At 32.7% G+C, this 22,257-nt stretch overlaps 5 protein-coding genes and 1 long non-coding RNA gene across 9 annotated transcripts; 4 read left to right on the top strand and 2 right to left on the bottom strand.

Annotated features, from left to right (window-relative positions):
- Nucleotides 1–1,248: 1,248 nt before the first annotated feature.
- On the bottom strand, nt 1,249–3,572 carry LOC111417924 (dynein axonemal intermediate chain 4-like). The gene has a single exon (XM_023050339.2). The coding sequence runs from the start codon at nt 3,544–3,546 to the stop codon at nt 1,348–1,350; it is 2,199 nt and encodes a 732-aa protein (XP_022906107.2). The 5' UTR covers nt 3,547–3,572; the 3' UTR covers nt 1,249–1,347.
- A 490-nt stretch (nt 3,573–4,062) lies between these two features.
- LOC111417920 (E3 ubiquitin-protein ligase RNF185-like) lies at nt 4,063–5,717 on the top strand. Of its 3 annotated transcripts, none has more exons than XM_023050329.2 (4): nt 4,063–4,267; nt 4,362–4,687; nt 4,770–4,966; nt 5,300–5,717. In XM_023050329.2, the coding sequence occupies exons 2-4, from the start codon at nt 4,500–4,502 to the stop codon at nt 5,503–5,505; spliced, it is 591 nt and encodes a 196-aa protein (XP_022906097.1). In that variant the 5' UTR covers nt 4,063–4,267; nt 4,362–4,499; the 3' UTR covers nt 5,506–5,717. The 3 variants fall into 3 exon arrangements, with proteins under 3 accessions (XP_022906097.1, XP_071057727.1, XP_022906098.1); XM_071201626.1 differs by lacking the exon at nt 5,300–5,717 and adding an exon at nt 5,025–5,283; XM_023050330.2 differs by having other exon boundaries at nt 4,135–4,313.
- Nucleotides 5,718–7,997: 2,280 nt separating this feature from the next.
- On the top strand, nt 7,998–9,296 carry LOC111417921 (NECAP-like protein CG9132). Of its 2 annotated transcripts, none has more exons than XM_023050332.2 (5): nt 7,998–8,164; nt 8,312–8,517; nt 8,570–8,754; nt 8,822–9,015; nt 9,068–9,296. In XM_023050332.2, the coding sequence occupies exons 1-5, from the start codon at nt 8,079–8,081 to the stop codon at nt 9,114–9,116; spliced, it is 720 nt and encodes a 239-aa protein (XP_022906100.1). In that variant the 5' UTR covers nt 7,998–8,078; the 3' UTR covers nt 9,117–9,296. The 2 variants fall into 2 exon arrangements, with proteins under 2 accessions (XP_022906100.1, XP_022906099.1); XM_023050331.2 differs by having other exon boundaries at nt 8,819–9,015.
- Nucleotides 9,297–10,590: 1,294 nt separating this feature from the next.
- Nucleotides 10,591–12,339, top strand: LOC111418426 (uncharacterized). Its single transcript, XM_023050969.2, has 2 exons — nt 10,591–12,135; nt 12,192–12,339. Exons 1-2 carry the CDS (start codon nt 10,917–10,919, stop codon nt 12,293–12,295), a joined length of 1,323 nt encoding a protein of 440 aa, XP_022906737.2. The 5' UTR covers nt 10,591–10,916; the 3' UTR covers nt 12,296–12,339.
- A 243-nt stretch (nt 12,340–12,582) lies between these two features.
- Nucleotides 12,583–13,428, top strand: LOC139432796 (uncharacterized). The gene is made up of 2 exons (XR_011642470.1): nt 12,583–12,892; nt 12,978–13,428. It is a non-coding gene; the product is annotated as an uncharacterized lncRNA (long non-coding RNA).
- Nucleotides 13,429–17,271: 3,843 nt separating this feature from the next.
- On the bottom strand, nt 17,272–19,983 carry LOC111417898 (cyclin dependent kinase 11B pitslre). Its single transcript, XM_023050304.2, has 3 exons — nt 19,768–19,983; nt 17,497–19,717; nt 17,272–17,436 (listed from the first exon to the last, which is right to left on the bottom strand). Exons 1-3 carry the CDS (start codon nt 19,860–19,862, stop codon nt 17,335–17,337), a joined length of 2,418 nt encoding a protein of 805 aa, XP_022906072.2. The 5' UTR covers nt 19,863–19,983; the 3' UTR covers nt 17,272–17,334.
- Between the last annotated feature and the right edge of the window lie 2,274 nt (nt 19,984–22,257).

Here is a 22,257-nt window from a genome sequence, read left to right as displayed (position 1 = left end):
GTCACTTTTTTTTGTTTGTCTGAAAACTGGGAAAATACTACCGAAGATTTCATTCATTGATTCCGAACCTTACAACCAGTAAGTTTAGTAGAAGAAGATGCAAGATTATTCATTAATTAATACATTTCTTGTATTTTTAATAAACAAGCTTTACTTGCTAACCATTTTCTATTGGTGAACAAAATCAGGGATAAGATGCTGAGAAATTTAAATTAACTATTCAAAGTTTTTATTCGTTGGTATAAAACCAACTTTATCCTGAATAATAGTATAAAACCAACTTTATTCTATCATATTCGTGTAAAACCATATATTATAGCCACTAGGTAGTATTTACAGTCCGGATCCGCCTATTATAATCAAAATTATGAACTATAACGTTTACTATTTTGGAATACACGCGATACATCATTGGAAAGCTAAAAGTAGGCTCAAGTATGCTAAAAAAACACATCTTTGTGTTGTATCTCAAAAATCATCAACTATGTTTAAAATTTTTCAACGGCAGTGTATTCTACTTAAAAGAGTGTCTTAAAAACGTATCAACCCCATTTCTCTAATTTCAAAAATAAACGAAATATGAGCATTTTTTGAAATCAGGAAAATTTGGCTTTTTGGCTATAACTAGAAAATAAAAGAAGATAGAGGTTTGGTGTTTGCGGGATTGGATTAGTCTCGAAAAAAGAGACCGGGACATGGCACCTACTTTTTTCGTATCTCTTATACTTTCTGAGATAGCCTATAATAACACCCAAATTTGCCCACTCTGTACATCTTATTTTCCCTAAAGTCGTAAATTATATGGCAGAACAATTAAATATTTTATTACTAGTCGCATCAAGTACCAAGTCGCATTAAAATCTGGTATATGACAGCAAAATTATTTTGTTCAATCCTACATTCGAAATTGTGAGTATAATTTCTTACAATTAGTATAGAGATAAGTTGCGTTAAATCATCTTAATTTATTAACTTATTAGTTTACTTATACTTATTAATTTACTTATACTTATTAATTTATTAGTTATTTATTGAACTAGTTTTAAATGCAATGAAGACGCTAACATCACACTGTAGATTTTTTTGCTCACTCTGTATGAACTAATTTAACCTCTCATTTATTAATTTATTACATTTATTTTTGAATTATAAGAACACAGTGCCTTGTAGCAACTTACACAACACAAACCACCTTTTTGTACTTAATTTAATCCTTTACGATTTATTTTTTAAATAAAAACACTAAAAAAAATATATATTTGTTTATTAATAAAAATGTTTCCCAATACAACCTCTTCTAAACCCAACTTAGTTACTTTTTTGTTTCATAATAAAATGTATAATTTATTATTGAAAATTTTTGGTAGACTTCTCACGTTTATAAGACAATCCATCCAATTTTTCCACTTTTCTCGCCAACTCAGGAACGATAACCAACTCCCTTTTAATAGCTTGCGTAAGCAACTTATCTTGATAAAACGCTTGAAATGGCATATCCTCCAACGAAAAAATCATAATATTTCCCTCAATATCTCCAACGACCAAGCACCTTCCGCTTTGTGTAAATTCAACCAAAGTACACCGAGCTTTCGTAGGCGATTTTGTTACGGATTGGGGCGCGTAAGCTTTTCTTTGCAAGTCCCACAAAAAAATGTCGTTTCCGGTTATGCTGGCGATTATCGTTGAAAAAGCTGGACACCAATCGGCACCTTGCACGGATAGCATTGTTTTACCAAGTTCCAAAAGTGGCGTTGAAATCCCTTCTGCCCAGATTCTAACGACCCAGTCATCTCCGCACGTTAAAAAAACTTTATTACAAAATGGGGAAAATTTAAATTGATATATCGGACCTTCGTGGCCTAAGAATAAATCTAAATGTTGATGGTAATAATTTTTTGAACATTTATGGATGACCCCTTCGGATGTTCCGACGTAATAAATATTTGGATTTATGGGATGTTCCGTCATAACTAAAGAGGCGGGATGTCTCGCGATTGGAATTCCGGGAATAACGCATTTTCGCGTTGATTTTAACCCTTTTATTCTTCCTTCAGCTCGTGAGACTCTCATCAAATGAAAATATGGCATATAAGAAGCTTGTTCTAGTGTAAATCTACTAAGTCGACCATCTTGACTCGCAACCATTAAAAATTCAATACCTTTGTAGTAATCTTGATCTGTATACCAAGTTAATTGCCAAATTGGTTCGAATATGGGACTATCTTCTCGGCTACTTTCCCCTAATACCATTAACTCGTGATCAGAAATTTCAATCACTTTAATTGTGCCATCATAAAACCCAATTGCCAAAACATTTGGATGTTGCTTTGAGAAATCTACAGCTGTAACAGGTTCGGAAAAATTGTACGTTCTTTCAGGTTGGACCGGATTTTTTATATTCCAAATCATCACCAATCCCGTGGTGCGTTCGGAGTAATAAAACTTTCCATACCCAACAGCTAAAATATCTTGATTCGAAGGATTCCAACACATCGTAGTGGCGCATCTCCCCGCGGTTTTTTCATTTGCAAAAGTCCACAATAAATTCAATTCATATTTATATTCGATTTTTTCTCGAAATGGATCCGGATCGCTTAATCCCCGAAATCTTTTCTGTTGCGCATTAAAATTGTTATTCGCCAATAATCTTTCAACGACACAAAGAGCGTTTAAAAATTCCGGCGTTTTAACTAATGCCATCATTTGCTTTTCTTCAGATGGAACTTGAAAACTATCTATAGAAACCTGCACACTCTCTTTCGCAGCTAATGGAATGTTATTTTCCTCATCTTCGTCTTTGACCTCGTTATAAGTGTCGTACATATCCCAACCGGAAGCGTAAGCATAATCACTTCTAGTTCTGTACCTCACTGCAGTTGTATCTCGGGTTTTTAGCAAAACAGGGATTGTTTGAACTTCGGCACAAACCACTTTGCGATTTCTTCCTTTTCCCACTGTTAAGTATTCGTACATTTTGTTGTCGGATTCGACTAAATCACCTTCGACCGTGTCTGCTTCAGCCGTACTACTACTTAATTCGAAAAGAAAAATGGTTGGGGTCTCCACCAGGGTTAAACTTACTTTTGAAGGCATTGGTTCTAATCGGGGCGGAGGCGCAATCACCACACTTCCCTCAATCGATAACGTATCGTTGTCAACTAGCGGTTCTAAAAGTGCTATATCGATATTTGTACTTGTATAAAGATTCGTCGAACCCATATTAGCCAAAGTTTCCGTGTGAAGTTTCGAAGAAGTCTCCGAAAACGACCCAAAAATACTAGACTTTGATTTACTACTAAACGTGGTAGTAATCGCATTATCTGCTATATTTAATATACTTATCTGTCGTTCTTTGCCTTCGCGGTAAATTAGGGGATTTAACGGTTTAGGTGTTACCAACTCTCCATTATAATAAACTGGATAAAGAGTTTTTTGAGTCTTTTTAGACTCCTTTAAAATCGATTTAGGCTTCGCAGACTTCTTTGGAAGTGAAACTTCCGTTCGAAGAGTAAGCGGTGATGATCTCGATACTTTTCTGTTGCTCATTTTTGACTTTAACAGGAATTAATGAGTTATTATGACCGTTTTTTGCCATTTTTGTTTTTAATGTCAACTCGATTTTCTTGTAATTAACACAAATAAAATTATTTAATTCATTTCACTGTTGCGGAGTTAGTTTAGAAAGTTTGATCAATACGAGTTAAATTAAAAAGTAGATGAATGTAACTAAAGGTCGTCTTTTAGAATTAAATTTTATTAAATAATTTTATAAGCAGTGTTTATTACACGAATAAATGACTTAATTAATTAATTTAATAAAATTTTTCAAATTTAATAGTGACATCTATTAAAATTTTGTTGTAACTACTTAATAAAATTTTTTTTTTAGTTATCACTTATCACTAACATTGTATTTACAAATAAAATAGAAAGTTGATTGATAAAAAAAATCATAAAATAATAATCGTATTATTATAATTATTACAATATTATTAAATTTATGTTGAAATTGACATTTATTAAATGAAGGTTACAATTTTAATCCATAGATGTCATCAAAACATCAACAAAACAACTACACATAAGTCCCTTCGTTCTGTTGACAGATTGCGATAAAAACCACGTAATTTTTACATTTCTTGCTTACTATTTGTGCGTATTTACCGTATTTACGTCATAAAAAAGTATCACCTGATTATCTGATTAGTACAACTGTGATAATCGTTGTTGGTGGAAATAAAATTTTAGGAATCGAAGAAGGCGAAAGGTGACACCTCCAAAATTAATTTGACAACTGTCATCGAAATTGTCAAGTATTTCTTTATAATAAATGCAAAATTTCGTTTAATTTTTTTTCGCAGTTTGGATAATCGTCATCGTCGTTGATAAACGTCATAATCGTCTTAATCATTTAGTAGTAAGTTCGGGGTGGTCACGCGTTTACTCAACGTCCTCGTAACGTTTTAAATTCCCATTATAATTACTTTTAATACGGGATTATGAACGAAAACGCAGATATTAAGGAGACAACCCAAGCTGGGCAAAAAAACAACGATTTCCCAAGTAAAGATGAGGCAAGCGGTTCATCACAGGGTGACGAGAAGAAAGAGGAGAAAACGTTTGAGTGCAATATTTGTTTAGATACTGCAAGGGATGCTGTAGTTAGTATGTGTGGTCATTTATTTTGGTTAGTACCCTTTTAAATGGTAACCTTACATCTTCAATGATAGTTAAAGTGGAGATTGTTTATTTCTTTTTATATGTTTTAGTTGGCCCTGTTTACATCAATGGTTAGAGACAAAGCCTTATAATCAAGTTTGTCCCGTTTGTAAAGCTGGAATTAGTAGAGAAAAGGTTGTGCCATTGTATGGACGTGGTAGTGGTAATCAACAAGATCCTAGGGAAAAGCATCCACCACGTCCGTCTGGACAAAGATCTGAACCTGAGTCAGGTGGAAATTATTCAGGTATAATAAAGTGTATTATTTAATTATTTCACTTGGAAAATTTAATTTTTGTTTCAAGCTTTTCAAATAATCATCATCATTCTTAAATTTATGTTAATGATAAAACTTCTAAGAGAATATTATAGTTTAAGTGATAATTCCAACTTTAATGAATTTTAAAAGAAGTGTTGAATGAGAAGCCTCTTCATTTTATTGTATAAAATAATATATTTATATTTGCCTATTAAACAAATAGAAATAAAGTTATAAGATATAAATTAATATTATAAAGTTAACAATAAAAAATAAAACTCAAAATAATAAATGATTAATTCAAATTATTTGTTTTTTAAGCATTTGGATTGGGCGATAATGGATTCCACATGTCGTTTGGTATAGGAGTATTTCCATTTGGCTTTTTTACATCAATGTTCAATATAGGAGATGTAAGACCGAGCGCTGCGCCATTGGGCACCCCGAATCACATTGAGGAACAGTTCCTGTCGAAACTTTTCTTATGGTTGGCAATTATTTTCGTCGCTTGGTTGATATTTGCGTAACTAATACAATAAAGCCCGTACAACCGACGATATCCCTTTTAACTTCTTATTCATATCTCCATCGTCTTTTTATCATTAGGTCACTAGGTGGATCATTTGTCTCCTATGGTGATTTTTTTTTGTTTGTTTTGGTAACTTTTAGGGTAAAATTGTGTACAAAAAATTAGTCATAGGTACATGTGTACTTTATAAATATTTTTTGTCTTCTTGAAGTGTTTTTACATTCCTTATATTTACGTAAAAACTATTTTTTTTTATTTAATCACATCTTTTTCGCGTTTTTTGTGTGAGTTGTCGAAAATTGGTTGGGTATTTCCAATTGTAAATAAATCTATTAATTATATTGCTAATATATAATTAATTTTTGGGTTTATCCTCGCTTTATATTAAAATATGTTTTCAAAAAATAAAATATAATTCAGAAAATACTCGTTTTAGTGTCATTCAGAACGCTTCCCAAGGTCCATTGTGTATTGATTAGGTTATCTAACTTGAGCAAATTGACGTTGACGGGGTGAGGAAGGAAACGTGACGTCATTGGAGGAAAAGTATAATATAATATACAGGTAGGATGCCCATTATGTATGGAATATAGTATACAGAGTGTATTTGAATGACTGCAACAAACGTCAAGGGGTGATTCTTTAGTGAATTTTATTATTACACTTACCATGAAGTTGTTCACTTGTCTATTATAGGATAACTAACTTCAAATTTAAAATGCCAACCTCAATTTTGACATATTTGTAATCTTCATTAAAAATCCTTTAAAATGAGTACAAACACGACATATTTATCTTCAATATTAATGAAGTTATGGTCAACTTCCGATTAGAAATGTCAACGTCAATTTTGACATATTTGTAATTGTCGTGAAAAATCCTTTAAAATGAGCCCAAACATGATACGTTTAATTCCAATATTACCCGAGATATAAGCAACTTCCGTTTTGAAATGTCAATGTCATTTTGATAAATTCTTAATTTTTATAAAATGTCTTTAAAATTTATCACAAAAACAAAAATGCAATAAAAAGAATTAAAAATTAAGGTTGGTATTAATATTTAATAATTAAATCGCTATCTTCATTGTTGCTAACTTCGGGTTTAACGTTTTTTATTCTAACTTTCTTGTTTTTTGAGATAAGTGCGTCATCTTTGGACTCATTTTAAAGGTTTTTTTTAATGAAAATGACAAATATGTCAAAATTGACGTTGACGTTTCAAACCGGAAGTGATTGTCAACGTCAATTTTGACATTTTTGTAATTGTCGTGAAAAATCCTTTAAAATGAGCCCAAACATGGTACGTTTAATTTCAATATTACTCGAGATATAAGCAACTTCCGTTTTGAAATGTCAATGTCATTTTGATAAATTCTTAATTTTTATAAAATGTCTTAAAATTTATCACAAAAACAAAAATACAATAAAAAGAATTAAAAATTAAGGTTGGTATTAATATTTAATACTTAAATTGCTAACTTCGGGTTCAACGTTTTTTATTCTAACTTTCTTGTTTTTTGAGATAAGTGCGTCATCTTTGGACTCATTTTAAAGCTTTTTAAATGAAAATGACAAATATGTCAAATTTGACGTTGACGTTTCAAACCGGAAGTAATTGTATTTCCATTAATATTAAAGTTAAATATGTCGAGTTTAGACTCATTTTAAAGGATTTTTTATGAAGTTGACAAATCTGTCAAAATTAAAAGTTCGAACTTTTTGGATTTTTGAGATAAATGCGTCAAGTTTGGACTCACTTTAAAGGTCATTTTATGAAGATGACGAATATAATAATAAAATTAAAGATGACATTGACAACTGAAAGTTTTTTCGCGACTAAACCCGACTGTTTCTAGTTCTAGGTCTAGTTTTAATTGTTATTCTTGTACATTTTAATTGATCTAAAAATTTTTTTTGATCTAATCCACTTACCTTGCTTATAATTTCATCCATTTACCCATTTTGAATTAAATACAACCTTTAAATCCAATTAATTATGTGTTTTTCATTAAAATAACTTAAATTCAACGTCAATTTTGACAAGTAAGAGCAATATTTGGATATTAATCACCATGGTAACCGAGTCAAGTTGGATAACTTTAAAGTAATAAAATTTTATTCCGATTTTTTATCAATTATCTCGTATTCATAAAAAATTCGTTAATTTAAATCGATTCTAATTAAGAGAAATAAATACAGCCTTTTAAACCAATTAAATAAGACTTTATTCTTAAAAAACTTAAATTCAATTTTGACAAGCAACATTTGGATCTTAATCACCATGGTAACCGAGTCAAGTTGGATAACCTAACAATAATAAAATTATAACCGTTAATATTTCGCTTTATATTTTAATTTTTTTTTGTGTATTTTTGTATATTGCTTCTTAAGTGAAATACATTGTATGTTTACTCAACGGACCTTGAACGCATCTTAAAAAGTTTAGTTACTTTTTGACTTTAACAGTTACCACCTTGAAATTTGACGTAAGCAATTCAAGTACTGAATCGTCAAAACTGTCAGTTCGGTTTTTGTTGTTTATTGTTCAGTTTACGGAATATAAAAGAGAATGGATACTTACGAAAGTGTTATACTCGTAAAACACGAAGTATTCGTCTTTAATATACCGCCAAGGACGTCTAATCGCGGCTACAGGTAATTTTAGGGTTAAGAGAAAAAAATCGATTTAAATCCTAACAAGAAACGAGCAATCTGTTATCGTTGTTTTATCAAAATACGCCCCCCAATTTTATCGAAACACCCATCCGGTTGTAAAAAACTCAATGCCGTTCTTGTTTTAAGAGCGGCCGATTGGAATTTAGCCGAACCAACATGGACAGGTCGATTACGACTAATCGCTAAAGGTGAAGAGTGTTATATTAAATTGGAAGATAAAAACAGTGGAGAATTGTATGCTAGATGTCCCATTGATACATATCCCGGGGTCGCTATCGAATCTGTTAGTGATTCATCCAGATACTTTGTTTTAAGAGTTCAAGATGATAGCGGTAAATAAATTTTAAAAGAAATAATTTTTTGTTTAATGGGTTGAATTTTTAGGTCGATCTGCGTTTATTGGGATAGGATTTGGGGATAGATCTGATTCTTTTGATCTCAATGTAGCTTTACAAGATCATTTCAAATGGAAAAAAAAGGAGCAGCAAATTTCTTCAGAACCAACCCAACCAGAGCTGGATCTTAGATTTAAAGAGGGTGAAACTATTAAAATTAATATGAAAATTACTGTAAGATCTTTTTTTAATAATTTATATTGTGTCCAATTTAACACTTTTTTTAATTGGTTTAAAGAAGAAAGATGGGTCAGATTCGACAACTAATAAATCAAAAACAAGAACCACCGGTGGTTTAGGTTTACTTCCACCTCCACCTGGAGGAAGTCGATTACCGGCACCTCCGGGAAGTTCGCCAGCAGGTTCTCCAGCTCACGTACCCAAACCGGAAGCTGTAGCTGAATCATGGGGCGATTTTACATCAGCACCTTCAAAGTAAATATTACATAAAGTTATTGCCATTACTTTATATGTACTTTTTAAACAGTGTGCCTAATCAATCTTCACCATCGAACGCCAATTGGGTACAATTTTAGGAAGTCTCACCAACAGTATAGATAATGGTTAAGATATATATCATTGTTCAACAAACGAAAGAAAAACTTAATATCTAAGCATAAAGTTTTAGCATATATTATACATAATATTATATTTAAAAAAACATTCAAGATTAATTGTTATGTTTAAATTAATAAAGAAAACACAAAAAAAATGAATATTAAAATACAATAATACAAATTTAATATAATCTAATAAAAAAAAAAAGAAAATTGAGGACATTGTGATCATGTTGCAATAAAGAAAGAGGATCAGACACTATTAACCAGTGATTTCAGGTCGACTCAGTAGTTTTAGGTTTTTGCCATTATAGAAAAAACAAGCAATTGTAATAGATAACCTGGCGTTCTTTCGACTGTTCTATTTGTTATTCGTTGATGTATTATAAAAGCATGGAAAGTTCCCTTGATATCTGCTGACCAGATTTAAAATGAGATTTTTAAGCTTGTTGTCTTACATATTTTCGATATGAATATAAATAAACATTCCGTATATTATATGTTATATTAATGTTATTTTTTTATTATTAAGTTAAGAGAAATAAATTTAACATGGAAAAGTTTGTTTTGTTTAAACATGCAAGTTATTACATTAAAATCACGTTACATCAGTATATTTATAGTTAATGAATCTGGAGATTTTTAATAAGTATGAAAGCTTTTACAGCCATTGTTATTAAACAAGACGGCTAAAGAATACCGTTTGAATGTGACAGCGTTCGTGATTACAAAAATTACTTTGACTAGAAATGAAAGACAAGTCTTGGATTCCGCGATTTTATTGCAAAACGTGTGTTGAGTTTCTACGTTTGTGGATAAATAAGAAAAGGAGTATCTGGACTGAACCCTTGAACCACCACGACGACTGTTATTTTTGTTTGGTGACCATAACTGGCATTAACCGAAAAAATCGAGCCAAATAGCACATAGACGTGTTTTGAGTCCTAAAATATCACTTGAACCTCAAGCTGATGCTTCACAGGAGTAGCCTATGCATTTTGAGGTGAAAACTGACAGTTGTGATATTGACTTTGAATGTGACCTGAAAGCGCCAAAACTATTCAACCAAGATGATTTAAACGACCTTGTTAGAGATCTGGGACTGTTAAAGGCTGCTGCAAAAATTTTGGCTTCTAGGCTAAAACAAAAAAAATCTTCTCAAATATTTTGTAAAGATCTACCTGGTTTAATAGCTGCAATGGGACTTTAAAATTACGTTTCTAATGAGTGGCGTCTATTCATAGACTCATCAAAATGTAGTCTAAAATGTGTTCTTTTACACAATGGGAATAAATTAGGGTCGTTGCGTATTGCACATTCCTATTACAAATGAAGGGTACAGGGAATAAACAGGCTAAGTCAATTTTTGTTGAAATCGTGTTTACAACACAGTCTGGTAAAATTAAAGCGAATCTTTTCGTCAATGTTCATAAAAAGGGGAAAAGACACGAAATGGGTCCGGACTGTAAATGTCGTAAAAAGTGTTTCGAAACCTTGAAGGAACAAGTACGTAAAGAAATTCTACGACAATTTAACTTGCTACTAACAGAAGATGAACAGAATTTATATTTGTGCGGTTTAATTTCCCTCGTACCAGTAGCAACGCGACGACCACGTCAACCTGAAGAATCCGCGAAACTTCGTGATGCTACATTGTTCTACAGAATTCGTGCAAAAATAAATGATCGTATTGAAGAAGTATCTGTTTGCAGGACGGCTTTTATATCAATTCACGGAATTACTAAGTCAAAAATCGAACATCTCGTTCGTAGTTTAAAAATGACTGGCATAGCTCCAAAGAATAAAAGAGGAAAGCATAACACACGTCCAAGAAAATTAAGTCCGGAAGTTCTAAATATCATTCACGGTCACATAAAAAGCTTTCCGAATAGATCATCTCACTATGGCTTACGGGATTCCTCAAAAATTTACCTATCTGAAGACTTGAATATGAAAAAAATGCATAAATTATTTGAGGAAGTGCATCCACAAGTAAAGATATCGTATGAAACTTACAGAACAGTTCTAGAAAGGGATTTTAACATCTCGTTTGGATATCCAAGAACAGATACATGCAGTACTTGCGATCAATTTATGGCGAAGAAAAGGGTACTCCTCGCTGAGAAACTAAATAAACGAGACAATGAAACGAAAAAGATAGAAAGATTAATTGAGAAGATTGAGCTGGAAAATACTGTTCACAAAAGCCAAGCAGAACAGTTTTACATTCGGAAAAAAGCTTCTAAATTAGAATCCAAAAAGTCAAAAGAAATTGAAGCGATATGTTTTGACTTTTCAAAAAATTTACCTGCCCCAAACTTATCAACCAACGATGTTTACTATAAGAGACAACTATCAATTTATGCCTTCAACATACACATTTTGGGAAATTCTCAAAGCGTGTTTTATGTTTATCCTGAGTTTGTGGGAAAAAAAGGTAGTGACGATGTCGCTTCGTTAATTCACCACTTTGTGTACAACTTCCTCGACGAGAAAGTTAAGTCCTTATACTTATTCTGCGATTCGTGTCCGGGTCAAAATAAAAATTTTACAATTTTTCGTTTCCTGCATCATCTGGTTAACATAGAAAAACGTCTAGACTTTATTAAAGTTATATTTCCAATTCGGGGACATTCATATTTGGAATGTGACAAGAATTTCGGCTTGGTAAATCAAAAAACCAAAGTAGAACATCCTAAGGAATGGATTGCAGCTTTTGAAAATGCTAGATCCAAACCAAACCCATTTATCGTTTTGGATGTTACACAGGATTATTTTCGAGGGTGGACGAAGCATTTCGATACAATATACAAAAAGAAATGCCCCATTCTGTCCCGTCCTATTAAGGAAATAAAGGTGGAAAAAGAGCATCCACATCTACTATATTACCGCACTTCATATAACGGTGCATGGGAAAATTTTGTTATTACCAGCCCCAAGTCTCGAAAAACAAAGCTAAATAACAACGAATTTGAGCTTCCGGAGTGTTGCTATAGAGGTATGTTTAGTATAATGTTACGCTAAATATTACTCTATATTTACGAAAAATTTCAGATTTAATACAGATTTCCAAAGAGAAATTCCAAGATTTACAGCATCTAGCCCAGTTTTGTGGACCTGAGGCAGCAAACTTTTATTCGTCAATACCCCATAAATGAATGTTTTCTTGTTTCATTATTTAATAAAATATTATAAAACTGTTGATGCTCGGACTAAGCTGTTTTATTCCCAGCTTTTGGTGGTGTTACTGAGTAATTTTGAGTATTATCAACGTTATGCAACCGCAATCAAATTTGCCGTTATATTTTACCGTAGTATCAAGAGCTACATTTCCTTTAATGATGCTCAAACATTAAAATTACTTTTACAGGCGAACTTATACAGTCTGAAACTTTTAACACGATTTCCTAGATTATTTTGTATTTTGACTTAGCTCATTTATTCCCTGTACCCTTCAAATGTAAAAGAAGCATATACAACTATTGCTCTGATTTTAGACAAAAATAAATATGTGGAACATAATTGGCTCATATATGTTGATTTAAAAATGGTCAACTTTCTTTTAGGCCAACAAGGTGGTTATACAAAATATCCCGGTTTTCTTTGCTTATGGGACAGTAGAGCTAAATATCAACATTGGATTAAAAAAGGTTGGCCTCCTCAGGAAGCTCTAGTTGTAGGACAACAGAACGTGATAAATCCACCTTTAGTATCAAGGAATCGTATAATTTTGCATCTGTTACATATAAAACTAGGTAAATTGAATAAATATTACTTTCTATTTTACTGTTAATCGATGTATTAATTTAAATATTTCCTTTACATGTTTCGGCCTATTAGGCCATCATCAGAAGGTTTAACGTTAATATGGTTGGAGAGGAATTGGAACATTAATTTAACTTTATATTACTAATTACATCAAGGGAATGATGTTCATTTAATTGGGACGAGATTTGAGGTTATGGATGTATCACGCAATTTTAATATAAAACTAGGACTTGTAAACAAGGTCTTGACAAAAATGGAAATTGTTTCCTTTTCTTATCAAATAGGACGTGGGGTTATCCAGAAATAAGAGTACTTTTCTATTTTGCTTTCTCATCTTTTCATCAAATTGTTTTAGCCACAAAGTCATAAGCTCTGTTGTTATTTTATTACACTCCCAATTTAAAGGAAGTTTGTTGATGTGCGATCCTTTAAAGCAACAAGGGTTTTTACTTTTCTCGATGATTAACGAATCCTCCTTGTCTCCTCCTTCCATGTTTGCGCAAAATAAAATTGTCATTCTCTGTTTGGGTTTTTTACCCGTACATTTATCGCCAGTTTATTGTACACATCTTTTGGTAAGTAATTCTTCAATATCAATTATTTTTACTTTGTTTTCCAGACTTCAACACTGATCAGGTCGACATCAGCTGATTCACCGCAAATGGTTTAAAATTTCAAATTTTGGGCTACTTCCACTGCTATTTCTTTTAATAAAGGTCTAGATATGATAATGTTTATAATAATTAAGTTTATTGCTACAAAATCAGCATTCATTCCACAAACAATTAAATTTTAACAATACTACAATTACATATATCACATTACAATACAATACATTTTATTTCCTATCCCACCCCTCCCCATCTCCTCCCCGCATCTCCCTACGCTGCCTTGTCGCCACCACCTCCCTCATCCATTCTCTTCCCTCTGCCCTCTCCCCCAGCACCTGCTTCCAGCCGATCACCTCCTCTCTTAGCTCGTCACACTCCCTCAGTAGGTGCTCCAACGACTCCCACTCCCCCCCACATAGCCTACAACCCCTCTCATCATCTCTCATCCAATACCTATTCGCTCGAGATAATGTTTATATTTCTCGCTTTACAGAACTATTTGTAAATTATTTGGTCAATAGCCAGTCCATCGGTTTTAGGAAATTTTCTCTTTTGCTTTAGATTGGAATTTTCTTCAAACAGCTTTTTAAAGTGGTATTTACTTCTTAAAATGTCGTTCACTTGTGTCCTTCCAACTCCAAATTTTTCAGCCAACTTTCTAGCAGTATTAGATGTTGCCGAGTCGTTGCGTGTTCAACGTGTGCAAAATGCATGCTTACGCTTTATATTTGGCATTCGAAAGCGAGAAAAAATATCCCATACCTTAAACTGGGTTGGGTGGTTAAATATGTCTCCGCGTCGTAAATTGCATTCTGCTTGTTTGTATCGAAGAATTATTTTCAATCAAAAACCTCCCTACTTGTTAAATAAATTGAGATATCGCTGCGACGTGCATAACATCAACATCCGTCGTCGTTCTTCCTTGTTTATACCCCAACATAGATTGCAAATTTTTGAACGATGTTTTTTATATAGCATACCTAATTTGATCAATGCCATTCCTACTGATATTAACAATAAATCTAAGAGTAGTTTTAAATTTTTTTATAAAGCATATCTTCTTCGGCAGCAGGGTGATTTAAGATAAACAAGCTTTTGCTTGACGGGATATATACAGGGTTCCCTATAATAGACTACCCATTTTATTTTATTAATAAATTCCCTATGAGATAACTAAATAAGTTTTTCTCTGTGGGAATATCTTCTATAGTCTTTGGGATTTAAGTTAATTATTAATCAAATAGTCGCCTGTCACAAATAAGTTTTAAATTATTATTATCGAGATAATATTCGATATTATTTTTAGTTTCGTCATTTTTTTCAACATCTGTTTGAACTTTCATGGATTACTCAGTCCAACAACGTGTGTTTTGTGTAGAAACTTACATTAGAAGCAATTCGATAGAAGAAGTTAGGCGTGTATTCCGGCGTCAGTTTAATAACAACAATAGGGGTCACACGCCAAATCGTGAAACTATTAAGTTATGGGTTCGTCATTGGCGTGAAAATGGTTCTGTACAAGATTTGAAGAAGCCTGGACGTCGAAGAATAATTCGTACACCAGAAAATATTGAACGAGTTAGATTTGCGTTTACAAGAAGTCCTAAAAGGTCTGCTAATCGACAAAGCCTTATCCTAGGAATATCAAAGGGAAGCTTAGATCGAATTATTCGAAAGGATTTAAAATTTCATCCCTATAAGTACCAAACGGCACAGCACCTTAGCAATCAAGATAAAGAAGCAAGGTTAGCATTTTGTCAAGAATTTTTGGATTTACATCAAGGAGCAATTCACAATCTCCTAATGAGCGACGAAGCAAATTTTTATTTGAACGGCATGGTTAATAAACAGAATTTTAGATACTGGTCAAATGAAAATCCTCGTGAAATCTTTACACAGAACCTCCATAATCCAAAAGTTATTGTGTGGTGTGGAGTAGGATCTTTTGGTATTATTGGCCCATATTTTTTTGAGTAACATCCGAGCGCTACGTAAACATGCTAGAGACATTCCTCATTCCAGAATTAAATAGACGAGGATTACTAAACAATCCCTTACTATTCCAACAAGATGGGGCAACAGCTCATACCGCCAGAAACTCAATGAGGGTTCTGCGAGAAATGTTTAATGGTCGACTCATTTAACGATTCGGAGATTTGAGGTCCCCCGACTTAACGGCACCCGATTTTTTCCTGTGAGGATATTTAAAAGCCAAAGTGTTTGCGAGTCGTCCAGGTACAATCGAGGAACTCAAAGTCAAAATTCGTGAAGAAGTTGAAGGAATAGACGAAGGTTTGCTACACCGTGTAATGAACCACTTTTTATCTAATATTGAAAAATGTGTTGAAGTTGGTGGAGGTCAATTAGAAGACGTGATTTTTAAAAGTTAGAATTAAATTAGCCAAATATTTATAAGTTATCATAAATCCCAAAAAGTTAGCTGTAATTTAGTATAATAAAAAGTTTGTTTTGTTAACTAAAAAAATTTTAATTCAAATTTCAAAATGGGTAGCCTATTATGGGGAACCTGTATATAGTATGTATAAAACTATCCCTTCTTTCTTATCCTTCCTCTTCTATTTATTTTTCTTTCTTTTTTTTTTTTTCTATTTCTTTTTCGGCTCCTTCCTTTATTCTTCTTTTACTTTTACTTCTTTCTTACCTTATTGTGTTACTGCATGATCGGATTCTGTTTATATATATTTTCTATATTGATCAAGGGACCGATGAAAAACAATAACACCTGAGTCCATCAGGTGCATTGACTTGGTTTTCTTTGGTAAACCGCTTATTATTTATGGTTTAGTACTTAATTTTTTTTTTATATATAATTCATTTTTTTTAATCTGATATTTTCTTTTGTAATTGTAAATTATATATTTTTTTTTTGGTTTCACCAATAAATAATATCAATTTTATTTTTAAGAGCAATTCAGGCCTACACGTGTGACTCCGCACTGATCAGAAAGTGTACCAGCAACCTGAGAGAACTTGCTTTGGTGGGTTCAAGGTCACAGCAACATTGAGGACAATGAGAAGACGAACAAGCTGGCCAGAGAGGTAGCGAACACGTCCTTTATTAGACCCCAACCTCGTTGTGGACTACAAAAAAGCCACCTAAAACAAATAATCAACAGTTGGGAGGTCTCAAAGGAAGTCTTACGCTGGAAAGAACTTCCAGGTCACAGACAAGCGAAGAGTATGATAACTCCGTCGCAAAACAAAACCAAAGAGGTTTTATGCCTCTGCAAAGGGGATCTAAGGATGCTCTCAGGTTACCTTACTGGCCATGCGCCCCTAAAATATCACCTCTTCCACATTGAATAAGCTGAGGATCATACCTGTCGACTTTGCAACGACGAGTCAGAAACACCTGAATATATACTGTGCAATTGCGTCGCCAGAGGTTGTTTAAGTAAAACTCTCTTGACACCTACTGACATAAAGGTTCAAGATCTCAGCGCAATACTAAGGTTCATCAAGGATCTACATTTGCTCTAAACTTGTGGAGGGCTAAAGTTACAATAGATTTTATAGGTCGCGGTAACCAAAGGGGCCGCTCCCCTCAGCCCAGCAGCAATAATAATAATACCACTGTCACTAGAACTAACACTAGACCAAGAACTAGAAACATTCGGTTTAGCCATGTGTCTCTCAAGACAGTTAAACCAGAATGCTTTTAGTTTTAGGTTTAGTTTTACTAATCTGAAGGTAAAGAGTATCAACAAACTAATTTTTTGTGTTTAGTACCATCATTTCTTTTTTATTAATATTCAAAATTAGCAACTATTTTGCTGAAACTTATACAATAAATATAATTAAAACTTCAAACTAAATCCACCTCCCATAGCCAATCTTCGACTATCAGCAGCTGAAATTCCAATCCTAAATCCATATCCATCATCATCACCATCAGCTCTCTACAAAAAAAATCATAATTAAAGGTACTTTTTTCATATTAAATAAGTTTTTCCACTTACTAATTGTTTATATTCTCTTCCACCAGATGGTGGTTTTGGACTAGCTGCCATAGCTCTTCTATGTCCAAGTTCGCTTTTAGCAGGCCAAGTAGGAAACATGGAAGGATCGATAGGAAGTGGAGCTTCATTGAAATAACCATGTTTCAAAGCATCCTCAGCTGTAACTCGTTGAACGGGATCGTACGTTAAAAATTTACAAAGTAACCCCAATCCCAATTCGGTCAACATACTAAAACGATTTCGAAGATTAGAAACGGGAAACTCGGCAAATTTCATTTTTTGAACGGCGGGAAGTTGTTTAAATCCCGGCCAAATTTTTTCGCTCGGCGTTCCGAGTTCCTTAAAAACTTTGTTTAATTGATCAACTTCGGATTTTCCGGGAAAATATGCGTTCATTAATAATAATTCGGCGAATATACATCCAACGGACCAAATGTCGATAGGTGTTGAATATTCTTTGGTGCATAATAATAATTCGGGGGCGCGATACCATAAAGTTACAACAATGGGGGTGTAAGCTTTCAAAGGGGAACCGTATTCTCTGGCTAAACCGAAATCCCCAACTTTCAAAATTCCTTTATGGGATAATAACAAATTAGACGTTTTTAAATCGCGATGTAAAATCCAATTGTCATGTAAATGAGCTACAGCGGCTAATAATTGTTTTAATAAACATTTAACTTCGCCCGCGGTAAAAGTTTGCTTTTTATGACGCATCGTTTCCATTAACGATTTTAAATCGTGCTCAACATAATCCATTACGATAAAAATTTTATCCATATTACTTCCAACGACTATTTCTCGCACGGTTACTATGTTTGGATGTTGACCTTTCAATAAAGTATTAATTTCGCGTAACGATGTTATGGGAAACCCCTCCTTTTCTTTTTCCATTTTTAACCGTTTCAAAGCAACGATTTCTTCGGTGCGTTTATCTCTAGCGCGATAAACAACCCCATAAGTACCTTCTTCAATTTTATTCAAACATTGAAATTCCTCAACAGACCGACATCCTTGAATCGCCGGAAAATACGGTGGTAAATCCTTATCGAATTTCGGCTTTTTCTCCTCATCATTAGTTTCATCTTTTTTTTCTTCAAGGAGCTCATCATCTTTATCATCAACAGCTAATTCTTTTCCGTTACGATCTAACGATGGTGATCGCGTTCTCGACCTTGATCGACTTAAATTTCGATCTTTTTCTGAGCTTTGGGATCGACTCCTTGATTTAGATTGATGATGATCGGAAACGTAACGTTCTTCGTGGCTACTTAATGATTGATTAGTGTTTGATTCAACGCTTGTACTTCGTTGGCGACTTCTACTGCGTTCGCTTACTTCTTCCTCTTCTTCTTCTTCTTCATCGTCGTCAATTTCGCGTTCAATATCTTCGTATTCTTCGTCGGAATTGTCTGAAACTGTGACGGTTGCTTCTTCAACGCGTTGTTTCTTAGCTAAGGTTGTTTCTTCTTCGAATTTTCTTTTGGCTTGTTTTTCAATGTGACGACGTTCGCGTTCGATGCGCGATTGCTCTTTTTGTCGCGCCATTTCTCGCTCTGCCTCTAAAAGTTTTTCTCTACGCATATCTTGTTCTGCGCGCTCTTCTTCTGTTAATTTATCTTCTTCGCGATCTTTTTTGCTTCGCCTCTCTTCGGTGCTTATGTTTATTATTTCTTTAACATACATTCCTGCCTCACCTTGTAAAGCGCTATCTAAACTTTCGTATTCTTTGGGTTTTCTTTCACGGTGGGACTCGCCCCTTTCATATTTATATTCATCTTCACCTTTGTTTCCTCGTTTACTCAATAATCGTTCTCTTAAATCTTGTAGTGTTCTATCCCCCATTGACTTTTCACGACGATGTTTCTCTTCAGGATAACGTTCGTGGGGATCCCTCTCCTTTTTCTCTTGATATTTACGGAAATCCGAATGACGCATTTTCTCTTCTTTACGTTCAGACGCTCGATAAGCTACATATTCTAACCCATAATTTTCATAATTTACCTTCTCTCTATAATAACGCTCTTTTTCGCGGTGTTCTCTATCTTTGCGTTCGCGGTGATGCTTTTGCCGATGACCATGTCGATCTTCTTTATGACGCTCAGAACGTTTATGGTGGCGTTCATTCAGTTCTCGACGACTTTTTGATCGACTTTGGGATGGAATTGAAGCTTGGGGTGGCTTAATATCCAATGAATCGATCGTTTCACCATCTTCGTCACTAAAATATTAATGAATAAAAAAGCTTTTTTCAAAAAAATAACACCTAACCTGTATTCCATTGTATTAATTTTTTGTCTACGCGAAATGGGGCTCTGTCTTAATTCACCGTCCTCTCTTTGCTCATCGCCGGAACCACCTGACATATTATAAATAAACAAATCTACTTTTGGGTTGCTAACATCAACATTTAACGTAATTAATTTAATTAGGTAAAAAAAAATTAAAGTTCAACACGTATTAAGAGGTTATATTGTTTTGAAGGGGAAATAAATAGTAGATGGCGCTTTTTAATTGATTCAAAATAACCAAAATTATAATTTATTTCAAAGAATTATTAATTAATTAGTAATGTTGTATGAATATGGAGAATTTATCTGCTTAAAATACATTTTATTTGAAACTCTTTTAATTATATAAAAACGAAAAATGTGATGTATTGAGGTACTAGATACTAGATGGCGCTTTTAAATTAATTGAAAATAATTAAAATTATAATTTATTTTAAAAAATTATGTAATAATTAATTTATTTACTTAAAATAAATTTTATTTGAGACTACTTTAATTATATAGAAACGAAAAAAGATATTGATGGTATTACAGAAAAAAAATTCCTGTAAATAATTATCAACAAAAAATGTTGATTATTAATTATTTAAAATATTGAAATTTATTTAATTTGCAACTAATTCAACTCATTTTAATCATTCATAAAGATTTATTTTATTTAAAATATCTCTTATTTGTAACAATTAACCAAATAATTGGTTCCACTAAAAAACAAACTTCACTACATAATATGGTACATTATGACCAGAGTTACCAATCGATTGGCAATGCTGTCGTTCGAGCAACGTTGCCAGATCGTTGGTATATACAGTACGCGTCATAAGTAAATCCCATACCTAATTTGAAAACGGTTCAAAATATAATATTGTCAAAATAGATATTGACGCATCTAAGAGCAATAGTGCAAAAGAGCAATATTGTTAACAATAAAATTTGCTACAACTTTTATTGTAAAAGTTTTTTTTAACACGCTACGATTCCCGAGTATTAGCTTTAATTACTTAAAAAAGCTACAGATTCATCAAATTTTCATATTTTCGTATCTATTACGATATTGACGTATCTAAGAGGAAAAGTGCAAGAGAGCAATATTGTTAACAATAAAATTTGCAACAATTTTTGTTATAAAAGTTTTCTTATAGCATTCTCCGATTCCCAAGTGTTAACTTTAATAACTTGAAAAAGCAACAAATTCATCAAATATTCATATTTTCGTATGTATCTCGATATTGACGTATCTAAGAGCAAAAGTGCAAGAGAGCAATATTGTTAACAATAAAATTTGCAATAATTTTTGTTATAGAAGATTTCTTATAGCATGCTCCGATTTGCAAGTGTTATCTTTAATAACTTGAAAGAGCATCAAATGCATAAAATTTTCAAATTTTCGTATCTATCTCGATATTGACGTATCTAAGAGCAAAAGTGCAAGAGAGCAATATTGTTAACAATAAAATTTGCAACAATTTTTGTTATAAAAGTTTTCTTATAGCAAGCTCAGATTCTCAAGTGTTAGCTTTAATAACTTGAAAGAGCAACCAATTCATCAAATTTTCATATTTTCGTATCTATCTCGATATTGACGCATCTAACCATAAGAGCAAAAGTGCAAGAGAGCAATATTGTTAACAATAAAATTTGCAACAATTTTTGTTATAAAAGTTTTCTTATAGCAAGCTCAGATTCTCAAGTGTTAGCTTTAATAACTTGAAAGAGCATCAAATTCATAAAATTTTCAAATTTTCGTATCTATCTCGATATTGACGTATCTAAGAGCAAAAGTGCAAGAGAGCAATATTGTTAACAATAAAATTTGCAACAATTTTTGTCATAAAAGATTTCTTATAGCATGCTCTGTTTCCCAAGTGTTAACTTTAATAACTTGAAAAAGCAACAAATTCATCAAATTTTCATATTTTCGTATCTATCTCGATATTGACGCATCTAAGAGCAAAAGTGCAAGAGAGCAATATTGTTAACAATAAAATTTGCAACAATTTTTGTCATAAAAGATTTCTTATAGCAAGCTCAGATTCTCAAGTATTAGCTTTAATAACTTGAAAGAGCAACAAATTCATCAAATTTTCATATTTTCGTATCTATCTCGATATTGACGTATCTACGAGCAAAACTACAAGAGAACAATATTGTTAACAATAAAATTTGCAACAATTTTTGTCATAAAAGATTTCTTATAGGATGCTCCGATTCCCAAGTGTTAACTTTAATAACTTGAAAAAGCAACAAATTCATCAAATTTTCATATTTTCGTATTTATCTCGATATTGACGTATCTAAGAGCAAAAGTGCAAGAGAGCAATATTGTTTACAATAAAATTTGCAACAATTTTTGTCATAAAAGATTTCTTATAGCATGCTCCGATTCCCAAGTGTTAGCTTTAATATCTTAAAAAAGCAACAAATTCATAAAATTTTCATATTTTCGTATGTATCTCGATATTGACGCATC

This window comes from Onthophagus taurus, chromosome 2 (genome assembly GCF_036711975.1).
Source record: "Onthophagus taurus isolate NC chromosome 2, IU_Otau_3.0, whole genome shotgun sequence".
NCBI lineage: Eukaryota > Metazoa > Arthropoda > Insecta > Coleoptera > Scarabaeidae > Onthophagus > Onthophagus taurus.
This window is presented reverse-complemented; position numbering and strand designations above follow the sequence as displayed.